Raw genomic sequence first — 22,308 nt, forward strand, 5'->3', positions numbered from 1 at the left:
TTGCTTCACAATTATTTCTGGGATTGTATCATCTACAGAGAAGACAGATGCAAAACATTTGATCAATTCATCCGCCATGCCTTATCGTCAATTATTTATTTATTTATAAAATCATTTGCCAAATTAAGGGGCAATATAGGCTGGCCAATACACCTAACCTGCATATCTTTGGGTTGTGGGGGTGAGACCCACGCAAACGGGGGGGAGAATGTACAAAATCCACACAGTGACCCAAGGCCGGGATCGAACCCGAGTCCTCTGAGCCGTGAGGCAGCAGTGCTAACTTATCTTCAATTATTGATTCCTCCAACCCACTCACGAGGCAACTCTCACTTCACTTACTCTTTTCCTTTTTAAATACCTATAGAAACTCTTAATATCTGTTTTTATATGTATAGCGAGCTTTCTCTTGTCGCCTAATTTCTCCCTCTATTATTATTTGCGTCATTCTTTGCTTTTTTAAATATTCTGTCCAATCTTCTGATTTTCATGGAAGTGTATGCTTTTCTTTCAATTTGATATTATCTTATTGGCACTGAATCCTTTCCCACTGGAATGTATCTTTCCTGCTTATTACCCTTTAAATGGCTGCCACTGTATCTCTACTGATCTATCCTTAACTTACTTTCACATTTCACTTTATCCAGCTCTGTCTTCATACCCTCATAATTGCCTTCATGTAAGTTTAAATTCTAGTCTTAGGCCCACTCTTCTCTCCCTCAAACTGTACGCGAAGTGCAATAATGTTACAATCACTGCTGCCAAGGGACTCCTTTACTATGAGGTCACTACTTAATCCCATAGTTCCTAATCTAGTTCGGAATTCACATGATTTAGTAAATCATACTAAAAGTAGATTTTACTTTTAGGGATTACAGGTTAAATGCAAGATAAGTGGAAACACTTAGTTACGAAACTGGCATGCATAGATGCAAATTAAACAAACCTCAGTTAATTACAGTGAAACGCTACCCTGTGTTTATCTTACAAGTAGGGCCGGTTTAGCTCAGTGGGCTAGACAGCTGGTTTGTGACGCAGAACAAGGCCAGCAGCGCAGGTTCAATTCCCGTACCGGCTTACCCGAACTGGCGCCGGAATGTGGTGTCTAGGGGCTTTTCACAGTAACTTCATACTTGTGACAATAAAAGATTATTATTATTAAATGAACAATGAGTGATACAACTCTGAGTTTGTAATGGAGCTAGAAGGTCTGCCCTTGTCTCACTAAAATATTCAAATTGTTTACGCAGTTCCCAAATGAAGAAGATAAAAGCAATGATGGGGGCTGCAAGCCTGGAGAGAGGGAAATTATATCAATTGGGGAAATAAATAATTCATTGGGGTCACAAGAATCAAAGGCGTTGAGTTTGAAGGTAAAAGATAGAAATTTGCATTTCAGTTTGAACCATCCCAAGTATATGGTGTGTCATGGAGTTGGCCTGTTGTGGGTTATAAGGTTCTTTTGCTTAATTTAGCTGTTTTTACACAGGAGGCAGTTGCAGCATTGGTCTGGTATAGGCTGCATTTTAGTGAGTCGGGAGAGCAAAAAGAGAGAAATTTTAGGAAGCAGAGAAAAGCTAACATTATTGTTCACCGCTTAGAAAACAAATGGAGGCTTAAGTTCGGTTTGGAATTTGTGAGGCGAAAGAACCTGGCAGATTTTCCCAATTTGAAGCGAGAAGAAGAAATTGACAGTGGTCCTCACAGAGCCTTGTGAGAGGAAGCAGTCAACAGTTAGTTTGGAAGGCTAAAAAAAGGCAGTTGTACATCTGCTGGCAGCCAGGACAAGGATCTGATGAATCTCTAGCCCCGAGGTCTTTAAGGAAAGGTTGCAAGGAATGCATTGCAAAAATCTAACTGAAGGGGCCCCATAAATCTTGAACCTTGGAGAAAACTGAAAGGAGAATAAAAGTAAATTCTGGAGGTCTGTGACACACCTTTGGATTGGTCCCAAAAAAGATGAATGAACCTTCAAGATTCTATAATGTAGAAGGGGGAGGGGGGCAGGGGAGTATGATTCAAAGATTACGTAGTTATTAACTATATTGTTAAATTAATAGTGCTTGCTTTGTTAAATTGTTTTATGTACAATAAAGCTTGCTTTTGAATAAAATCATGAAATCTATTAGTTAATCATGGGGTATTCCGATTTTTTTTTCAACCACTAATGGTCTCTTAACAGTATCGTAACAAGAAATCATTTATTTGCAAATTGGGTTTTACCCTACTTGTTTTTTCTTGCAACTCCACCAGTCACTAAACAAATTATTTCAGTAAGGGGAATTAAAATAGATTTTTTTCGAAGTGTGGAAGGAATTGTTCAGATGGACCTGCATGTTAACAACACTCTCCAACAGGATACGAGTCCCCGTCCCCCCCACCCAAAATATAGAGGTAGTAAACAGGATGGAATGCTACATTTGTTATGCATCGTACCTTTAGAGGTGGATTACCCGATTCATCAGGATTACTGCCAGGCATGACAGAGCCTTTTTTCGCTCCTCCATTTGATCCATTGCTTGCATTATTTTCTCCATCTATACTTGCACGCTCAGTGACACATCTCGATTTGGGATCACCCCCATTCCGATGCTCAGACGTTAATTCTTCCTCTCCAACTGGAAGCAGTTTTGACGAATTGTCCACAGAATCGCATCTACTATTCCCTGCTCCAACGTCTTCATTTGCTTCTTCATCAATTGCCACTGCACGCCCCTGGTGACCCGGTTGTTCAGCTCTCACCAGGATGACATCACCTTCTGTATCACTCCCACTTTTATCTTGGACTCCTAATTTCTCGTCAACAGAGTCAATGTCATCATCGGCTTCTTTGTCAGGGTTTAGCTTATTTGGGGTTGGGGGCTGCACATCTCGACTTTTCGAGTCAAGCACACTTCCAGGCTCACTTCTTTCCTGGCTTTGCTCAAACGACACCTTTTTTTTGCATTTGCAAGTTGTAAATCATCAAAAAGAACAAGTCAGTAAGTTCTACTTAGCAGCCAATGCCAACCTATTTGTTACTACTTTCTCTAGGTTGCACTGAACTAAGACATGTTTACAATTATTGAAAGAGTAATCGACATTGCTTTCGGGTTACTAAAACATGAAAATTCCATAAACGTTAACTGTATTGCATGAATCATTTTTTTTTTGTTCAACACCAGACAATTGATAGCACTTCACAGTAGGGGCCACATGTGTTATGCAGCATGAGCCATTGCTTCATCTTACACCCTTTCCCTTGCGACATACCCTCAGCACAAATGGGCAAAATGATCCCAGGTGTGACTGATGTCTTGCGTGGAGCAAATTCAAAATGAGAGGTGATATGTTTATCTTTGTTAAAAATAATGGATGATATTTCACGAAGCTCTGATAGGCAGCATACTCTGAAGCTGAACTCAGTTAAACATCAAGGGAAACAGAAATCATAAGTAACCTCAGGATATGTACATACACAGTAACTGGTTTGCTTCAGACCAGTATGAAAAGTGTGACGAGTGCTGGGGTAATATTGAGCACAGCACATCTTACAATTCAGAGGTTGGAAGTATAAGTCAAACAAAGATGGGCCCAAAAGATACTAACCCTCCAGCCATTTTTAAACCCTCCATTGCTGACTATGAATCAGGATTCCTTTTTGGGAGGGGTGGGGAGGCAGGTGTTGGGGGCAAACTTATTTTATATCAATATAAAATTAAGCTTCCTTTTCCTACATAATGCAAGAGGCTCCCTCACATGAACAGAATAGCCATGGAACAGATAAAAACATATAAACAGGTTCGACTGTGTTTCCTGGTTAAGACAAATACGGCGAACTTCAGTGTACAATGTTTTTTTCACAGTACGGTGGAATGGAAAAACAAACCAATCATTCCAGTTTTTAAAAAAATCAATTATTTACTAGTTTTCTTCAATGGATTGAAAAAAATGTCTCACAATTACCTTGCTGAATATAACTGACCTGGCCAACGGCCTTTGGCTTGTTACCTTTGCTGTAATAAACTCTATCTAGTACATAATAAATGTTTTGACTTTATGGTGCACATAACCTGCATGGATTGCATTAAGCACAGCACTTACTATTGAAGTGCAAACGCTGGTCAACCAACGAAAGTCTGGTGTGGCATTTCAGTTTTTGCACAAATCTAGTTTCACCGATTCTATGCACAAGAAAAGCTCTAAAGGATAGATTCTGTTAACAGTGGCTGTGATGGGTTGGGGACTGGGGTGGGGCGGGGATGAGGAGGGAGCTGGGGAGGTTACGCTACAAAAGTTCAGTGCCATCAGTGCTGTGATGTCACACAGCTAATCAAAAATCACCTCTTTCTGACTTCCTGCTTCTTCATCAGACCCTGGCAGGTTCTGGAGCTCAGGTTCAGTCCCTTCATCAACATGATCATGATCTGCATCCTCGTCGATCTCCGCACTTTCCTGAATGTTTAAGGAAAAGGTCCAGTTGTGACACCAATGAATAGTGAAAACTCAATGAACAGTCAACTCCAGATAAGTGCCAACATGATCTCTGCACGTGAACATGACTGTTCTTAGTTCTATGATTCTATAGTTTTACACATCTGCCACATAGCCTTAAATTAAACAATGATGAACCAAAACTGACTTTTACCTCAATTACCAGTGTACTTACCACTTTCTGATAACTCTGTGGGGATCTCTGAAAATTCCTGTTACAATTCAGTGAAAAATGACTGATAATTTGGGGATAAAGTAAATTTATCTTTGAATTACTGAGAAACACACAGAACAAAAATAACAAACCGTAGCCTGTACCATGGGAAGTTTCATCTTTTATTTGCATGCAAGGGATGAACCATAGACAAAAGCTGTATAAACTAAAATTTAAAGGGATATTGTAATCATTGGCTTTGCAATGAAACCGTAACACTAGTCATCTGGACTGTGACATACAAAAGGAATGACAGGGGTTTGCATTAACCTGCCTGCTGTGTAATAAGAAGAGATCTCTTGCAGGCCACATATCTAGTTTTTGCTTACTTAGGTACAGTTCTGGGTTTTATCTTTGGTTGTTGGAAAAGTGGATGGAAAAATAATCATCCCATTGTTGCATTTCTCAGCAAATGCGAAACACATAGAGATAAACAAACGTGCAAGCTGATGGCTGGCTTTTCATAACTCTTGTAATAATGAATCGACCGTCACAGATGCTGCAGTTTTAGAGAGTGTGACGATTAATCGTGCTATGAATATTTTTTCCTTCAGATTTCTTTTGTTTAGACAAAGGATTACATGGCATATTAAAATGTATAATGCAATGGGATTTCACTTGTCTTTCTCCATAAAGTTGTCATTCCTCTTCTGACAAGTCAAGCAATTCTTTTTGGCCAGATTGATTCACAAAAGCTTATGGAAAATTAAATGCTGGAAATACACGGGGAGGTACACCACCATCGGTAAATGGAGCAAAAATGGTTCCTGTTTCACGTGTAAACCCACTGGCAGAAGTTCTGATGACCCCCGCTTTACAAGGTAGTTATCCTCACTTGACCTACGAGTGACCCTTGGCATAGACCCCTTGTGTGCAACATCACAGGAAATTAAATAGGCAATTACAAATATGCAACTATTTTCCCTATCCCTAAAAAGTGCCTGAAACTAGTTTGCTTTCTGAGACTGTAAGGCAGGTGTAGAGAAGACGCTTACTCATGGGGGAGACCAATACTAAGGGCCATAAATATAAGGTAGTCACTAATACATTTAATAGTGAATTCACCAGAAACCGCTCTACCCAGAAAGAGGTTAGAAAGCAGAACAGGGTTGCAGTTTAGGCGAATGGCAGTGATACATTTAAGGGGAAGTTAGAGAAACACATGAGGGGGAGAGGAATAGAAGGTTTTGATGAAAGCATTCGATGAAGAGTGGTGGGAGGTTGTTTGTGGACAGCACAAACTCTGGCAAGGACCAATTCGGACAAATGGCCTATCGCTGCCCTGAATGTTCTATGTAATTCTGTGTATTAACTATCAGTGAGTCCAAAAGCAGGCTTCTGATGAATCTGATTCCATTCATTTCTTCTTTGCTCACTTGCATTCACTACATTAAGAATGGAGAGTGAAGAAGATGCAGTTTGATATGGACCTAACCTGCGTCCCAATCTTGGCTTCACCCTTTGTTTTAATATTGGTTAACAGTTTCATGTATGCAATCTAGGAAAATGTGTTTGTTTACCTTCAGTTATCCAATTTCCTCCTAACAGAAATCTGCTGTAAAAAAAAAGAACCATCTCAAGAAGACAGCCGTATCCTCCCTTTCTGGCACTCCTATTTTGCATTTCATTGAAAAACTTCAAAAACGGAAAACATTTGAAAGAATGGCAGATGCTGTCACTGGCTAGTTAGAAGTGCTTGCAGGGATCTAAACTGGTGAATAAATACATTTTAAAAAACACTGATGGTGAAGGAAATTACTACACTCAGTCCCTTTTCTTTCACACTCACACACCTCAGATAATTACTAAACTGCTCAAGCAACTAGGAATTAATTTGGTGTTGCTTTTGTGAATCCCAGAGGGGAAAATCTAATTACTGCTACCCGATTCGTTCTGCCAGCAGGGGTGGCACTTCATCTATACCACAGCTGGAGAATATACTGGAGGTATCATCTTTAACCCCATGAATAGTAAAGCGGTATTAAATGTACATAGATGCCTTGATTATCTAGAAAATGCCGGAAATTGAAGATGCAGTTAGTGGCTTCACAAGTTTAATCCTACTTTAGCAGTCATCACCTCAAAACAAATACAGATAAATCATTTTTGTTGTTTCTGGATATTACATAGAATAACATCTACTTTGGTATCTGTCATAATCTACATCCAGGTATATGATGGTGCACAGACAGGCAGTGATTGACACACAGGATGACCAGTGAACACACAGAACATAGCAGCCAATCACCAGACAGGACACGACCACTATAAAGCCAGAGGGCACTAGTTTTCCCGCTCTCTCGGGATCCAGCCTCTGAGACAGTCAGAGCTCGTGAGCAGCAACTAGAACAAACACCATGTGGTAGTAAGAAAGTCTGGTCAGGTTAACCTCAGGTCTCCAGTCAAGTCAGCAAAGTGTCAACCCACTGTTAAAGCATGTATGATAGTTAAGAGTTCAGTAAAATCGAGTTGCATTTCTTCAAGTGTTGGAAGCCTGTCTCTCTCACTGCTGCAGTAAACGCAGTCCTCGCAGACCAGCTTACCCAACACATCAGTATAATTCTTCAAATGTACACTCAGCTCAGCTGAGAACTTTCTAACTTTAGGTGACCTTCCATGGATTGTGCGTGGGAATGGAAAATTGAGCACATTGAAAAGGGAATATACTGGTGTCTTCAAATTGTATGTACGTGTGAGTGCGCATTTTGGTTGTCTACCCTTATTGGGTTTCACTCTTACTTATCAAATCGGACCCAAAGAATCTCCTCTAATGTCTTTGCCTCTCGTTCCAATGCAATTCCCACTGGAGTCCATCGAGAATCCATTCTTGGCTTCTACCATCGGAAGGAAAAACACCAACTTCTATGTCACCACCACTTCTCTCAATCCCTTCACTGATTCTGAGTCTACTTGCCCAATATCCAGATCTGGATGGGCCACAATTTCCTTCGATGAAACATTCGGAACACCAAAAGCATCGTCTTCAGAATTTGCCACAAATTCTGTTATGTTGTCACCAATTCTAATCCGCTCCCTGGCCACTGTATCAGGCTGAACCAGACTGTTCATACCCTCAGTATCCTATCTGATCCCATGCTGAACCTTTGATTCCATATCCTCACCATCATAAAGCACCGGCTTCCACTGCATCTTCCTTCTCAGTTTTCCTATGTTAAAGGCACAATATAAATGCAAGCTGTCGTTATTTCTTTGAACAAAGGCAATACCACATGGTAGGTGGAAGTGTGTATGTTTAAGGTCTTTATTCTGACATCAAAAAGCCCCATACTGGAAAGTGTATCTGCAAGGGCAGGAGTGATATTCTTCTCAATAACCTGCTTACCTTCATTATCCAGAACCAAGCTTGAAGAATGGCTGCTTGGGTACGTTACCAGGGGGCTATTAATGAGTATGGAATGGTGAAATTATCAGAGGGCTATTAATGAGGACGGAACGGAATAGAAAAATGGACCGATGTGTTCAGAACACAAAAGAGTAGGGAGATTAAAAATAAGACCCAGAGAAAATACAGCTGCTGTCAGAAAAAAAACACAAAATTGAGCTCCTGTGAACCATTGTTATTCATATTATGTCAAGATTCAGGTGACTGATAGTCATGAACGGATTAGTTTCATGCTTTGCAAGGTTATTCAGAATAACTCAATAACATTACCCCCACGTAATCACTCCCAAAATTAATACTCAGTAATCATTTGTAAATGGATCATATGATAAACATAAAACAATTCAGTTGTAATCATTAGTCCTTTGGCGTGTGTATTTTTTGATATCCAGCACCATGCACAATTGGGCACTGGTATTGCCAAGACAGCCACCTTCAGTGGAAGGAAAAAGAACAAATCAATTCCAATAAACTTCACAGTGCATGTTTAAAAAAAAACCTCATCTTTGATTCAAAATACAGTTATACATCTTAGGCTTTGCTCTTGTTTACATCATCTGAATGCCTTGATTAGACTGGTATCTTAAATCATACACTGGAAACTGACTAAATATTACATCCTGAAGCCACACAAAATGCTGTTTTATTTTCCACTTCTCAACAGCTGCCTTTTTCTACAGGAAAGCAATTTAAGTAACATGAGATTCTCACTGGTACAAGATTCTCACAGGTACAAATTGGCAGACTCAATCATACAAGTCCGTTTCAGAATCATAATGGCAAATCCTTTGAATATTAGATGTTCATTTCCATGCTGATTTACATACTTAGGAATGTTAATGGTCTCTCAAATGTATAATGATTTCTCGAAAGGCACTTTCCCATTAGAATTTTCCAAAGTCCAAGATGTTCAGTGCATCAAGCCACTTTAAAAAAAAGACAGCACAATTGAATGAGGAGATAACAGACCTTCTCCCAATTCCACTCTCTTCCTCCCTGCTACTCTCTTCCTCTACCTCCTGCTCCCTCTCTCTTCCTCCCTGCTACCCTCCTCTACCTCCTGCTCCCCCTCTCTTCCTCCCTGCTACCCTCTTCCCCTACCTCCTGCTCCCCCTCTCTTCCTCCCTGCTATCCTCTTCCGCTACCTCCTGCTCCCCCTCTCTTCCTCCCTGCTACCCTCTTCCCCTACCCCCTGCTCCCCCTCTCTTCTTCCCTGCTAACCTCTTCCTCTACCTCCTGCTCCCCCTCTCTTCCTCCCTGCTACCCTCTTGCGCTACCTCCTGCTCCCCCTCTCTTCCTCCCTGCTACACTCTTCCTCTACATCCTGCTCCCCCTCTCTTCCTCCCTCCTACCCTCTTCCTCTACCTCCTGCTCCCCATCTCTTCCTCCCTGCTACACTCTTCCCCTACTTCCTGCTCCCTCTCTCTTCCTCCCTGCTACCCTCCTCCTCTACCTCCTGCTCCCCATCTCTTCCTTCCTGCTACCCTCTTCCTCTACCTCCTGCTGCCCCTCTCTTCCTCCCTGCTACCCTCTTCCGCTACCTCCTGCTCCCCCTCTCTTCCTCCCTGCTATCCTCTTCCGCCTGCCCCCCTAACAACAGACACCCATCCGCAACAGCTTTTTAGGGGTCTAACCACCCTCTTTAGTGGGACTTGTAGGACAATGAGATTGGAGACAACAATTAAAATGAGGAACCTTATTAGAGTGTACACAGTTAGGCTAGTCCCTGTTTGCCATTGTGGTTAGAAACTCAATTAAACTCAAGAGTTTATATACTGCCTGATTGGGTTAAGGCTTGGAGGCTTCATGAATGAGATTCAGACTTGCTGCACATGAATGTTAGTATACCATTTAATCTTTAGGTTAGTATAATTCCAATATAACTAAAGGAAATAAGAATTAAATGCTTGAAAAGGGGTTTCATCTCCAAATATTAACAATTCTGAACTTTGATGAACACCTCTGAAAATCATGGGGCGCGATTCTCCGCAAAGGCGGAGAGTCGTGAAGGCTGCCATGAAAACGACCGTGTTTCACGGCAGCCTCCGCGCCCCCTCCCAGGACCCGATTCTGCTCCCCGGTCGGGGCTAGCAGCGGGGCCCCGTGAACTACGGCATCGCGGGCTTAACGAATTTCGCTAAGCCCGCGCGCCAAAGTTAGCGATGGCTGACGCATATGATGACGTCAGCCGCACATGCGCGGATTGGACGACTCCAACCCGCGCATATGCGTCAGACCCGCGCATGCGCGGTCCGTAATGCACCTCAGCCGCCCCGTGGACTGATCCAGCGGGGCGGCGGAGTAACAAAGAGTGCGCGGGGTAAGTACCCGCTGTCCGCGATCGGTGGGCACCGATCGCGGGCCCATGCCAACCAATCGGTGGCATGGTTGTGAAGAACGGCACTTTGGCGCCGTTTTCACGAACTTGTATAGCAGGTGTATTCAAATTCGTGAAAACGGCCGTAAAGGCCTTGTAAATCGGCCCATCGGCCAGGGGAGAATCGCTGCTCCGATTCTCGGGGAGCAGCGATTCGTGTCGGGGGGCGGGCGTGGTGGGGGGGGGGGGAAGAGAATAGCGGGAGGGCATCGGACCAGCGGCGCCGTAAAAATTTGCGCCGCCCGCTATTCTCCGCCCCGTCGTGAGTGCGGAGAATCACGCCCATGGTGCTTGAGGCTGTCTAACCAACAGGAAGTTGACAATTGTATGATGCTGGGTTAGACTAGGTTCAGAGAGTCCGTTGGGAGAATCACTGGAAATCAACCATTGTTCCACACCAGAAGGTAATGGGTTCAAGCCACCAAACTGGACTTGAGCAAATAATCTAGCTTGTCATGAAAATGCAGTACCGTACTGAGGGAATGCTGCACTGTTGTTGGTGCCATTTTCAATTTAAAATATCAAACCGAGGTTCCAACCATCTATGTAATCTGTCACTTGGCAATATTTCAAACAGTTCCTCTGGTGCCCTGACCATATTCCTCTCTCATCAAACGGCATCAGAAAAACAGACTATCTGCACATTCATTTTATTTGATGCTTTTGAGTCTTGCTATGTGCAAACTGACATCTGTGTTTATCTTAAGAGATTTGAGTGTTGTTCAAAAGTAATTAAAATTATTGATAAATACTTTGTAAGATGATGACATGAGAAGAGCTATGTGAATGTAAATTCTGCAGACCACATATCCTCTTCACCAAAGACCATGGGCGGGATTCTCCGCCAGCGCGATTCTCTGTTTTGCCAGCGCCTGGGGGTTTCCCGACGGCGTGGGGCTGCCCCACAATGGGAAACCCCATTGACCGGCCGGCGGGCCGGGGCAGAAATGTGGCGCGGCGGAAAATCCAGCCCCATGTACTTCCAACTCTGTAACATCACCTCTGACTGTACCCATGCCCACCTCCTACTTTAACCAACCTTTGTACCGTTGTCATCTCCAGATTTAAGTACTCCAATACTCCACCATTCTTCACCCACCAAAATTTTCAGTTTATCCCCAGTTTTACTGCCCCCAACCAATAGCACAGCGAGATTAGCACAGCCATCGCACCTGTTCTCGTTGACCTACAATTGATCCTGGTCCTTCAGCATATCAAATTTTTTTTAAAATTATATCTCAGAAATATGAGGTCTTGTGTGAAAATTGGAATGGTCAACAATTCTAGAATTATAAAGATCAATACTATACAGTGCAGTTTGCTCAAGGGAGCTCATGGGTGACATGGTAGCACAGTGGTTAGCATTGTTGCTTCACAGCACCAGCGTCCCAGGTCCGATTCCCGGCTCGGGTCACGGTCTGTGCGGAGTCTGCACGTTCTCCTTGTGTCTGCATGGGTTTCCTCCGGGCGCTCCGGTTTCCTCCCACAAGTCCCGAGGGACGTTTTGTCAGCTGAATGGACATTCTGAATTCTCCCTCCGTGTACCCGAACAGGCGCTGGAATATGGCGACTGGGGCCTTTTCACAGTAACTTCATTGCAGTGTTAATGTAAGCCTACTTGTGACTATAAAGATTATTTTTTTTTAATTGTAGAGACGTGATTCAACTGATTTACCTGTTTTCTGTAACTAGGATAAACCAAGTAATTTTCAGTATCAGGAGATTTCTACTGACAGGAAATCTTCTGAAAGGGTTAAAGTATTATACTGCATATTAAAATAAAAGATTCTCTGAGAATTAATCCTCCCTGATTCCAAAGTCTCTCAAGCCTTCTCGGCATTTCTATTATACTGGAGCTATGATTGCACCCGCTATTTATCTTAGCAATCTAACCGATAGGAATCTTTGTCAAACAAATGATGCTTGATTAGAAGCACTGATGACCAAAGAAACAACAAGCCACTCTCCAGGAACTGGTGCCTTTTCAATCTAACTCTATACAACAAATCTCGCCCCATCCTCCTTAAACTGATCGACTACATGCCACTTTTCTGAACCTCATCAACTCTCTGAAAGCCAGAGAGCTCAGCGACAAATGGGCTGGTTGGGCAGGAGGCTTATCTGGATAAACCTGTAATTCTGTCCAAACAAACCAATTAAAAATGCCTGTTAGTGGATGCGACTTGTCTGGTTTACACAACTGTCTGGACACTGCATTGGTTATGTGTGGCCGACACCCAGCTTAGCAAAATTTGGGTTGACTTTTAGAAGAAAATATACATTTTACTCAGATCCTCATGTTCCAAACATTTCTAAGCATCCAAAAGAACCCCAGCACCATTCCAAGAGGGGCATTTGAGATTCTGGCTGGAGGTGAAGAATATACAGTTGGTAGCATGGTTTGCTGAATGTCACCTCGACAAACATGTGTTTATGTAATGCAGCTAAATTCCCCAAAGCACGGCAAAATCAGGCTACAGAAGAGAGTAGAAGGAGGGAAGCTAGCCAAATTCATTGTCAGGAATAAGAACAATTTTTAATTTGGGGAGAAATGCAACAAAATTAGTCACATCTCCTATTGTTTTCAGTACAGCTGCTCCAAGATGCATGTCGCACTATTAGTAACAGCACAGACGCAAGCCAAGGAGACTGGCATTTCTCTTGAATCCCGTCCTGGGCATCAAAATAACACTTTAAAAATATGTGAACGAGGAGCAGGAGCAGGCCATTAAGCCTCTCGAGCCTGCTCCGCCATTTAATAGGATCATGGTTGATCTGATAGTAACCTCAAATATGCATCCTGCCTACCCCTGATAACCTATCATTCCCTTGCTTACCAGGAATCCACCCCTGCCTTGAAAATATTCAGAGACTCTGCTTCCACCACCTTTTCAGGAAGAGTTCCAAAGACACACAACACTCAGAATTGTTTTCGCCTCATCTCCGTTTTAAATGGATGACCCTCTTATTTTTTTAAAACAGTGACCCCCCCCCCCCCCCCCCCCCCCCCCCCCCAGTTCTAGATTATCCCACATGAGGAAACATCCTCTCCACAATGCACGCTGTCAATATCCCTCAGGATCTTATACGTTTGGTAAGGAATTGTTGTAAGTAAAGGGTACTCCAATAGAATTTCCATCGTCTTTAGGCACGCTTGCACTCTGCTATTTCAAAGCAGGCCATCTTTCAAAGCTTAGCATGCAGCAGCAATACAAATTAGGACAAGGGGGCGGGGGGGGGGTGCGGGAGATGAGTTATAGAAGTATATGTAGGACAAGATACAAACTAAAATGTCTTATAAAGCAAGAACACGTTGAAGGGATCAAATTATCTCATGCACAGAACAGCGGAGCTCAATTGGTTTATCCGATCATCTATACTTCAGATGCACTAATTCCTAAAACAGTGTACTTCTTTTATGAAATGAGCAACGGTGCTATGTATATATATATATATATATATATATACAAACACATATAAAGAAACACTTGCATTTATATAGCACTTTTCATGACTATCAGATGTCTCAAAGCACTTTCATAATCAATGAAGTACTTCTGAAATGTAGTCACGGTCATTTTGTGTTTCTTTTTTTTATAAATTTAAAGTACCCAATCTATTTTTTCCAAACAAGGGGAAATTTAGCGTGGCCAATCCATCTACCCTGCACATCTTTTGGGTTGTGGGGGCGAAACTCACAGAAACATGGGGAGAATGTGCAAACTCCACACGGACAGTGACCCGGAGCCGCAATCGAACCTGGGACCTCGGCGGTGAGTGTTAACCACAGCGCCACTGTGCTGCCAGTCACTGTCATAAGTAAGGAAATGCGGCAGCCAAGTTGTGCGCAGCACGTTCCCACAAACAACACAATAATAATGACCAGATAATCTGTTCCTGTGATTTAGGGTCAAATCGTGCCAGGGCACAAGGGACAACTCCCCAGCTTTTCTTCAAAGTAGTGCCATGGGAGCTATCTGAATGTAATCAGATAGTCACAGTGTTAAATAATCCAGGTCCAACGGTCACAGAACTGGTCAGACGGCTCCTGCAAGCCAGTGACATATGAAGATGGTGTCACAGACAGGGCAGCCCCCATGATGGTCAGCCATGGGCGGCAGGCAGCATGACAGCTGTTAAAGCAAAAAAAACTTTAAATTAAAATAATAATTAACTTTACCTCTCTACACATTGCAGCAAAAGTACATTGATTATGATGGGACACTGTTCTTCATTTGTTATGAGACGCAGCACAAACAACATATGTTGTACTATCAAAGCTGTTTGGGTTAAGTTTTTGCCAGATGTGGTCAGCTATTCTTGGTTGCGGTTTACTGCCCTCTACTGAAAGCACTTGGTCCAAAACTATATTTTCTACTGTTTGCGAATTTGTCAAAGGGAGAGAAAGAGAAATCACTGCAGATAACTGTCCATTTACTGTGGGAAACACTTGCATCTTCGTAAAATGAAGAAAGCCTTTGCATCTAATTAGTTTTAAAATCCATCTTAACTTTTTAAGTATTTACCTCCATTTGATAATGTAATTCTTCCACAGTATTTGAATACAAATGGTTCAATAGACAATAATCTTCTATAATTAATAGGTAGCTAGAATAATTATCACCAGTGGATTTGCCAGTAATCAGCTCCTGGGGAACAAATAAAAATCTGGGAACAAAGTATCATTAAGTCAAGCTAGTGTTCAGCTCCTATATAATTATTATTTCCATTATTACCTTTTAATGTACATCTCTAGTGAACTCAGCACACCTAACATACAATTAATTTTAAAAACATTAACAGGTTTTAGAAAAGCTAGTCTACTTTTAATTCGGAGCACTTAATTCAACTTATCTGAATTCTTTTTAGAACATAGTTCTCAATCGGTATAATCATTGCTTAATACAACTTCGATTGTTACAAGATTTTTTAGTACAAAGAAGCAACTTTACATCATCAGGATTGCCAGTCTACATTGTTATAAAAATGACAAAATGTCTTCCTCCAGGTTGAAAGCAGCAACTCAGTCTTGCTGTTTTGTTGACTTTTATAAAGCAATCAAGTTGTGCTCCTGTGGTTTAAAATGCCGTCAGAACTGCTGAGGTAAATTATTGCCTTGTAACATTGCCAGTCATTGGTTTCTCATTTACAGTTCAAGTTGTATTCAATCTTTACAAATTCATCATTTGTGACCTATTTTTGTCACAGATTAATAATGTACTTATTGTACAAGGAACCTGATCGAGAAAGGGATCAGAGTCAGAGAATTGGGGAATGCTACAGTAGAAACGAGGTAGACTGAGGATCATCTTATAAACGCGTTAGATGTCATTACCATGCTGTCAATAAATTAAACGTTTAGGCTCCACGCCCAACGGAAATCATCCTCAGCTCTTTTATGTCCTGAGGGTTCCTTAGACTGAATTTGGGAGGGTTGCAATTTTAAAATCATACAATTTTACTTAACAATAAAAACTTAGGTTTGTGGCAAAATGGTCCAATTTTATTTATTTCTTTATGTGTAGAGTAGATATGCTTAAAGAAAACCCTCATACCTCATATTCAAAACCATCGCCCAGAGTGCCCACATCTATGTGCAGGTTTTTCAGGAGCTGAGCAGTATCAGGAGCACTCTGTGAAAAAAAAATGATTCGTACAGTATTAGTCATTAACTCGGAAGTCCTCAAAGACCCTTTCTACCCTCTCTCCCCACTGCTTAACAAGCTGCCTGAAATTCCATACCAACGCCATGACCAAGCAGAGATTTACATTACATTTATCAGAGTTCCTATTAAACTATAATGCCTTTGTTGAATGAAATATGCCATTAAATGGTGTATCAGGTGAAGTAAGTGCTCTCTGGTGCAATAACAAAGATAAGGAACTAAGCAGTAACAGTCAAATCACTTTTTCATGAAATCAGCAGGACAGATGCTATTTTTGTCGACAAATGCCATCTTAAGGCATATCAACCCATACTACATAAATAATATATATGATATTAATATTCAGAATCATGCAACAATCCAATTTTCATAAGAGCTGCCTGATCAAGGTTCTTGTTGTCACTTGGTTCAATGGCAAAATGAAAAAAGACCGACTGTCTATGTGTGGCTCAGAACATAACTCCGGGTTTTGTTTGATTGCTAGTTATTTTCAATAATTTTTCAAAAGAAGACAGATGAGAATAGAGCAATGGCTTTTAATTTGATTCATGTGGTAGGCTCCTTCCAAAGACTCACATATTCCCAGGCATTTCTTGCAAATATTAGCAGATGGAAAAGAGTATAGCTCTACAAAGGATAGGTTTAGAAATTTTCAATTCACATTTAATAATATAAATATGTTGATAAATCAACTAATCAAGGAAAAAACGCTAAAAAAAGATTGAACACAGAATTTTGAAGGCATTTTGCTAACATGCAGTGTCAGTCATACGACCTTCCTGGGAACCCACGGAGACCCATTGGGGACAAAGGTTATAGTTTGACCGTCAGCTTCTATGCGACCACTAAATCTGACCTATTTTTTTTTTAAAAGCACCTATATTGGCAAAGCTGCACCTTGTACCCATCCTGGATTGCCTGCATGACAGTGGTCCTTTCCATGAGTAAATTGTTTTTAAAACTGGTTGGGCCACTTCATATGGCATTAAGAGTCATCTACACAATGTAGAACTGGAGTCATACGTAGGTCAGCTTGGATCGGGGTGGTGGGCTCCCTTCCCTGAAGCACCTGATGAAAGAGCTGGGCTTTTTAATGGTATTCTATTCACTTCCATGGTGATTGTTCTGCGCCAGTTCATACATTACCTGATTCATACCTGACTAGCGGCTTGTTTAGCTCACTCAGCTAAATCGCTGGCTTTTAAAGCAGACCAAGCAGGCCAGCAGCACGGTTTGATTCCCGTACCAGCCTCCCCGGACAGGCGCCGGAATGTGGCGACTAGGGGCTTTTCACAGTAACTTCATTGAAGCCTACTCGTGACAATAAGCGATTTTCATTTCATTAGGGGCTGGTTTAGCTCACTGAGCTAAATCGCTGGCTTTTAAAGCAGGCCAGCAGCACGGTTCGATTCCCGTACCAGCCTCCCTGGACAGGCGACTAGGGGCTTTTCACAGTAACTTCATTGAAGCCTACTCGTGACAATAAGCGATTTTCATTTTTTTTCATACAATTTCATTTGTTATAATCTCAAGGGAGGCCATTAATGTTAAGAAATAGAAATTCAAACTTCTTTTGATAAACTTTTCAGTTATTTTCTCAAAGAACCACACCACAAGGTTTCACCTTTTAAACAAAAACTTTTACTGTACAAGAATTAAGCAAAGCAAGTACTACGAATTTAACACTATAGTTTGCAAATCCTTATTCTTCAAACCTGAAAATCTAACAGATCACTTCCTGTTCTGTTTTTAATTCCACTCAATAGTTTTGGCACTTAGACTTACAGAGCTCTCTCCTGCTCTGCATGGATCCCGCTGCAGATCTCAACCACCAGCTTTACCAGGTAGACCTGACAATTTGAAATTCCTGAGGAATTTTGGTTGAGGTGATCTTATTGAAACATACCAGATCCTAAGGGGAATGATGGGATGGATGCTGATAGAGGACGATTCCCCCTGTGGGAAAGTCTAGGGGCTACAGTTTAAAAATTAGGGCCAGAATTCTCATGCCGTTGGGATTCTATCTTCCCACTGGCAACGCACCCCCACCCGCAGGTTTCCTGCCGTTGGCTTCAATGGGAAATCCTATTGTCAAGCGGCGGTAGTATAGAATCCCAGCACCAGCGAACAGCACGTCGACGAGAAACACATGGCTGGGTGACTGGAGAATCCAGCCCTCAAAGTCTCCCATTTATGACTGGAGACAAGGAGAACTGCTTTCTTCCACAAGATGATTAGTCTTTGAATTGAATTGAATTTGATTTATAACTGGTCCTTTGATCTGGAAAATACATAGATACTTTACTTGATTCTTCTAAACCTTTCTTTGATCAGGGACCCCTATGAAGACAACTGTGGACATCTGAGGCGGGATTCACGCCACGCTGGACGGGGGCCGTTGGCAGCACCACACCCCCCCCCCCCCCCGGCGATTCTCCGGGCCCCGATGGGCCGAGCGGCCATCCGTTTTTGACCAGTCCTGCCGGCGTGAATCACTCAACTTACGTACCGGCGGGACCTGGCAGGTAAGCCGGTATGGGCGGTCCTCAGGATCGGAGGCCTGGCCCGCAATCGGGTCCCACCGATCTGCGGGCAGGCTTGTTCCGTGGGGGCACTTCTTCCTTCCGCGCCGGCCCCTGCAGGGCTCCGCCATGGCCGGCACGGAGAAGAGAACCCCCACGCATGCGCCAAAATACGCCGGCCTGTCTGCGCCTGCGCGGACCACGCAAGCAGTTCCGTCCATGCGCTAGATCACACCGGCCCTTTGGCACATGCACAAACACGGCCGTCCCTTGGCGCCGCCTGGAGCGCCGCCAACCCCTCAGGCGTCCACCTAGCCCCTGAAAGTGCAGAGAATTACGCACTTTCGGGGGCTGTTGACGCCACAGTGGTTGGCACCGATTCTCCCGCGGACGTGGGGTCTTAGTCCCCAGAAGGGAGAATCCTGGCCCTTTTCTCTGCCAAGACTCAAAAGGTGTCATCCATTGTTTAGTGTTTTCACACTTACGTTTCTGATCTCTTTAAGTAAAGATGGACTATCCTTTGAATGATAATAATCATGGAGACATTTACGAGTTTCTCAAAGTCAGCTTTTTTCCACCTATCCTACATTGAAAAATTCAATTCCCAAAACTACAAATTACATCCCTAAAACATATGAATCATGAAATTGCATATTCATAACATATCGCACAGCTTGCCATTGTGAGTATGGAACACATCACTTCCAAAATCCCGTTCCGTATCACAACCACTGAACTTCCATATCTACCTTCTCTTCACTCAGGTCCTCATCATCGTCACTGAAGTCTGCTAGGTTCATGGATATCTTCCCTTCGTGCTTTTCTCCCAAAAGAGTTGATGTGAGGCCGCCCGTTTTAGGGATCTTTCAAGAAAGGGAATTGTTATTAAACATGTAACAACTTGCTGAAATACAAGGATCAAAGAACAGTACAGCACAGGAACAGACCCTTCGGCCCTCCAAGCCTGCACTGATCACGGTGCCTGTGTAAACTAAAACCTTCTGCACTTCTGGGATCCGTACCCCTCTATTCCCAGCCTATTCATTCATTCGTCAAGATGCCTCTTAAATATCGTTATCGTATCTGCTTCCACCACCTCCCCCGGCAGCGCATTCAAGGCACCCGTCACCTTTTGTGTAAATAAACTTGCCTCGCACATCTCCTCTAAACGTTTCCCCTCGCACTTTAAATCTATGTCCCCCTGTAATTGACTTTTCCATCTTTGGAAAAGCTTCTGACTATCCACTTTGTACATGCCACTCTAAGTTTGTAGACCTCTTATCGGGTCATCCCTCAACCTCCTTCATTCCAGTGAACACCATCTGAGTTTATCCAATTTCTCCTCACAGGCAACATCCTGATGAACCTCTTCTGTACCCTCTCCAAAGCATCCACATCCTTCTGGTAGAGTGTCATGCCGACCAGAATCGTACGCAATATTCCAAATGTGGACTAAGGTTCTGTACAGCTGCAGCATGACTTGCTAATTTTTATACTCAATGTCCCTACTGGTGAAGGGCAGCTTGCCTTTTTGACAACCTTATCCAGCTGTGTTGCCACTTTCAGTGATCTGTGGACCTGTATGCCCAGTTCTCTGTGCCTGTCAATACCCCTAAGGGTTCTGCCATTTACTGTATAATTCCCACCTATATTCGACCTTCCAGAATGTATTACCTCACATTTGTCCCGATTGAACTCCATCTGCCATTTCTCTGCCCAAGTCTCCAACTGATCTATATCCTTCTGTATCCTTTGACGATCTTCTTCACTATCCGCAACCAGGGCCGGCTCAAGGTACCGGCAACTCGGGCAGTCGCCCAGGGCGCCATGTGCTAGGGGGCGCCATCAGTACTGAGGTTGTAAGATTCTAAGGACGATCTGCACATTTGCAACATGTTGCCTCCGCTTGATGGCAGCTACGCATGCTCAGTAGCTGCCCACGTGCAACCCGGAGTCACGTGGGGTGCTCCTTCAGCCCCGGCCCCGCCCCCTGTGCGGCCGCCATGTTGATTGGCCTCGGCCGCCTGCCGGTCTGGTGCAGCCGCTGGCGGCTGCTCAGTGTCTGTGTGAGGCAGTAGCTGCACGGAGGGTCCTCGGCAGGAGGAGGGCCGCCGAGGGGAGCAGGAAAAGGCTATCCGCAGCGGGGAAAGGTGATGGAGCGCAGCGCTGGAGGCCTTTAAAATTGGCACTTGTAAGGGCTGTTATGTAGGATCACTACAAGGGCGCCGAAGTTCAGCTTGCCCGGGGCGCCAGCAACCCTAGGGCCGCTACTGTCCGCAACTACACAAATCCGTGTGTCGTCCGCAAACTTACTAATCAGACCAGCTACATTTTCCACCAAATCATTTATATATACTACGAACAACAAAGGTCCCTGCGGAACACCACTAGTCACAGCCTTCCATTCAGAAAAGCACCCTTCCGCCGCCACCGTCTGTCTTCTATGAACGAGCCAGTTCTGTATCCATCTTGCCAGCTCACCTCTGATCCCATGTGACTTCACCTTTTGTACCAGAAAATAAGCTACATTTACATTCAAAACATGTAAATTCACATCTGGTGGCAACATAGGCTCAGTAGTTCTTTGTACTGAAACTATACCATTCTTATATTTGGGAGAGTGTGACTAAGTGGAAATCCAGAGGTGAGGAATAATAGCAGAGTCAGCAGTTTTGGCATTTCTGCTGAATATTTCATAAAATAACAACAGAAAAGCCAGCAACAAATTGGAGGCCTCACATCTCCAGAAGCCATTTGTTATTTCTCATATTGAGCAGATCATTTTAGAACGTCTTCGGCTGCGTCACCAGGATTTCACTTTAAGTGTAATGGCCAGTGTCTGAAATGTTTGTACTATTGCACACGTCATACAGTTATATTGGAGAAAAATGCTCTTTGGCCCATTTGATCTCAAACCTTCCAATTGAATAATCTGATCACATTTCCATTTCAGCATCCAGATGTTTATTAAGTAAATGCAGCATCCTGGTCTCAACCACACTTACTTGCAATCTATGTAAAGAAAAAAAAACTACCTGCTGTTTTCCCTAAACGTTTTTTATAAATTAAGGGACAATTTAGTGTCGCCAATCCACCTAACCTGCACATCTTTGGGTAGTAGGAGTGAGGCCCACGCAGACAGGGGGAGAATGTGCAAACTCCACACGACAGTGACCGGGATCGAACCCATGTCCTCAACGTTGTGCGGCAGCAGTGCTAACCACTGCGCCACCGTGCTGCCCGTTTTCCCTAAACGTGACCTTGACCTTCACAAGCTTGATGTTGACCATCTAAGGAAACCTAAATCAACAGTTCGTATCACGGTTTAGTGTAACATTTCCATTGAGTCTCTTCATTCAGCTTTCTCACACTACAGGATTCCACAACGGATACAAGGACCCCTGATGTGATCATTAATATTTAGAACTTAAATAATATTCTCATTTTTAAAAATGGAACTGTGGTCAGATTAAATTGGAAGGGTCGAGATCAAATGGACAATATTAATGAAAAAGGTGACTATCTGAGCCATGTTAAGCATGAAAGTCTACTCTCTGCTTGGTGCTGAGATAGTGAGCCTCACTTGAATGGCTTGCTTAAGAAAGCCTCCAAGGTAGATCAGGTCAAATCAGCAAGGATTCTATTTTCAATAT

General features: G+C 43.0%; 1 protein-coding gene across 11 annotated transcripts in view; it reads right to left on the reverse strand.

Moving 5' to 3' along the window:
• Nucleotides 1-22,308, reverse strand: part of LOC119954478 (centrosomal protein of 164 kDa-like) — a 261,857-nt gene that overhangs the window by 126,582 nt on the left and 112,967 nt on the right. For 10 of the 11 annotated variants that reach the window (XM_038779752.1, XM_038779751.1, XM_038779753.1 and 7 more), the window contains 4 exons: nt 19,405-19,518; nt 16,023-16,100; nt 4,324-4,434; nt 2,437-2,934 (listed from right to left, as the gene is read on the reverse strand). In XM_038779752.1, coding sequence (XP_038635680.1) covers nt 2,437-2,934; nt 4,324-4,434; nt 16,023-16,100; nt 19,405-19,518 — 801 coding nt within the window. The remainder of the gene's footprint in view (nt 1-2,436; nt 2,935-4,323; nt 4,435-16,022; nt 16,101-19,404; nt 19,519-22,308) is intronic. The other variant, XM_038779755.1, reaches the window with a different exon arrangement.

Source organism: Scyliorhinus canicula, chromosome 19 (assembly GCF_902713615.1).
Source record: "Scyliorhinus canicula chromosome 19, sScyCan1.1, whole genome shotgun sequence".
NCBI lineage: Eukaryota > Metazoa > Chordata > Chondrichthyes > Carcharhiniformes > Scyliorhinidae > Scyliorhinus > Scyliorhinus canicula.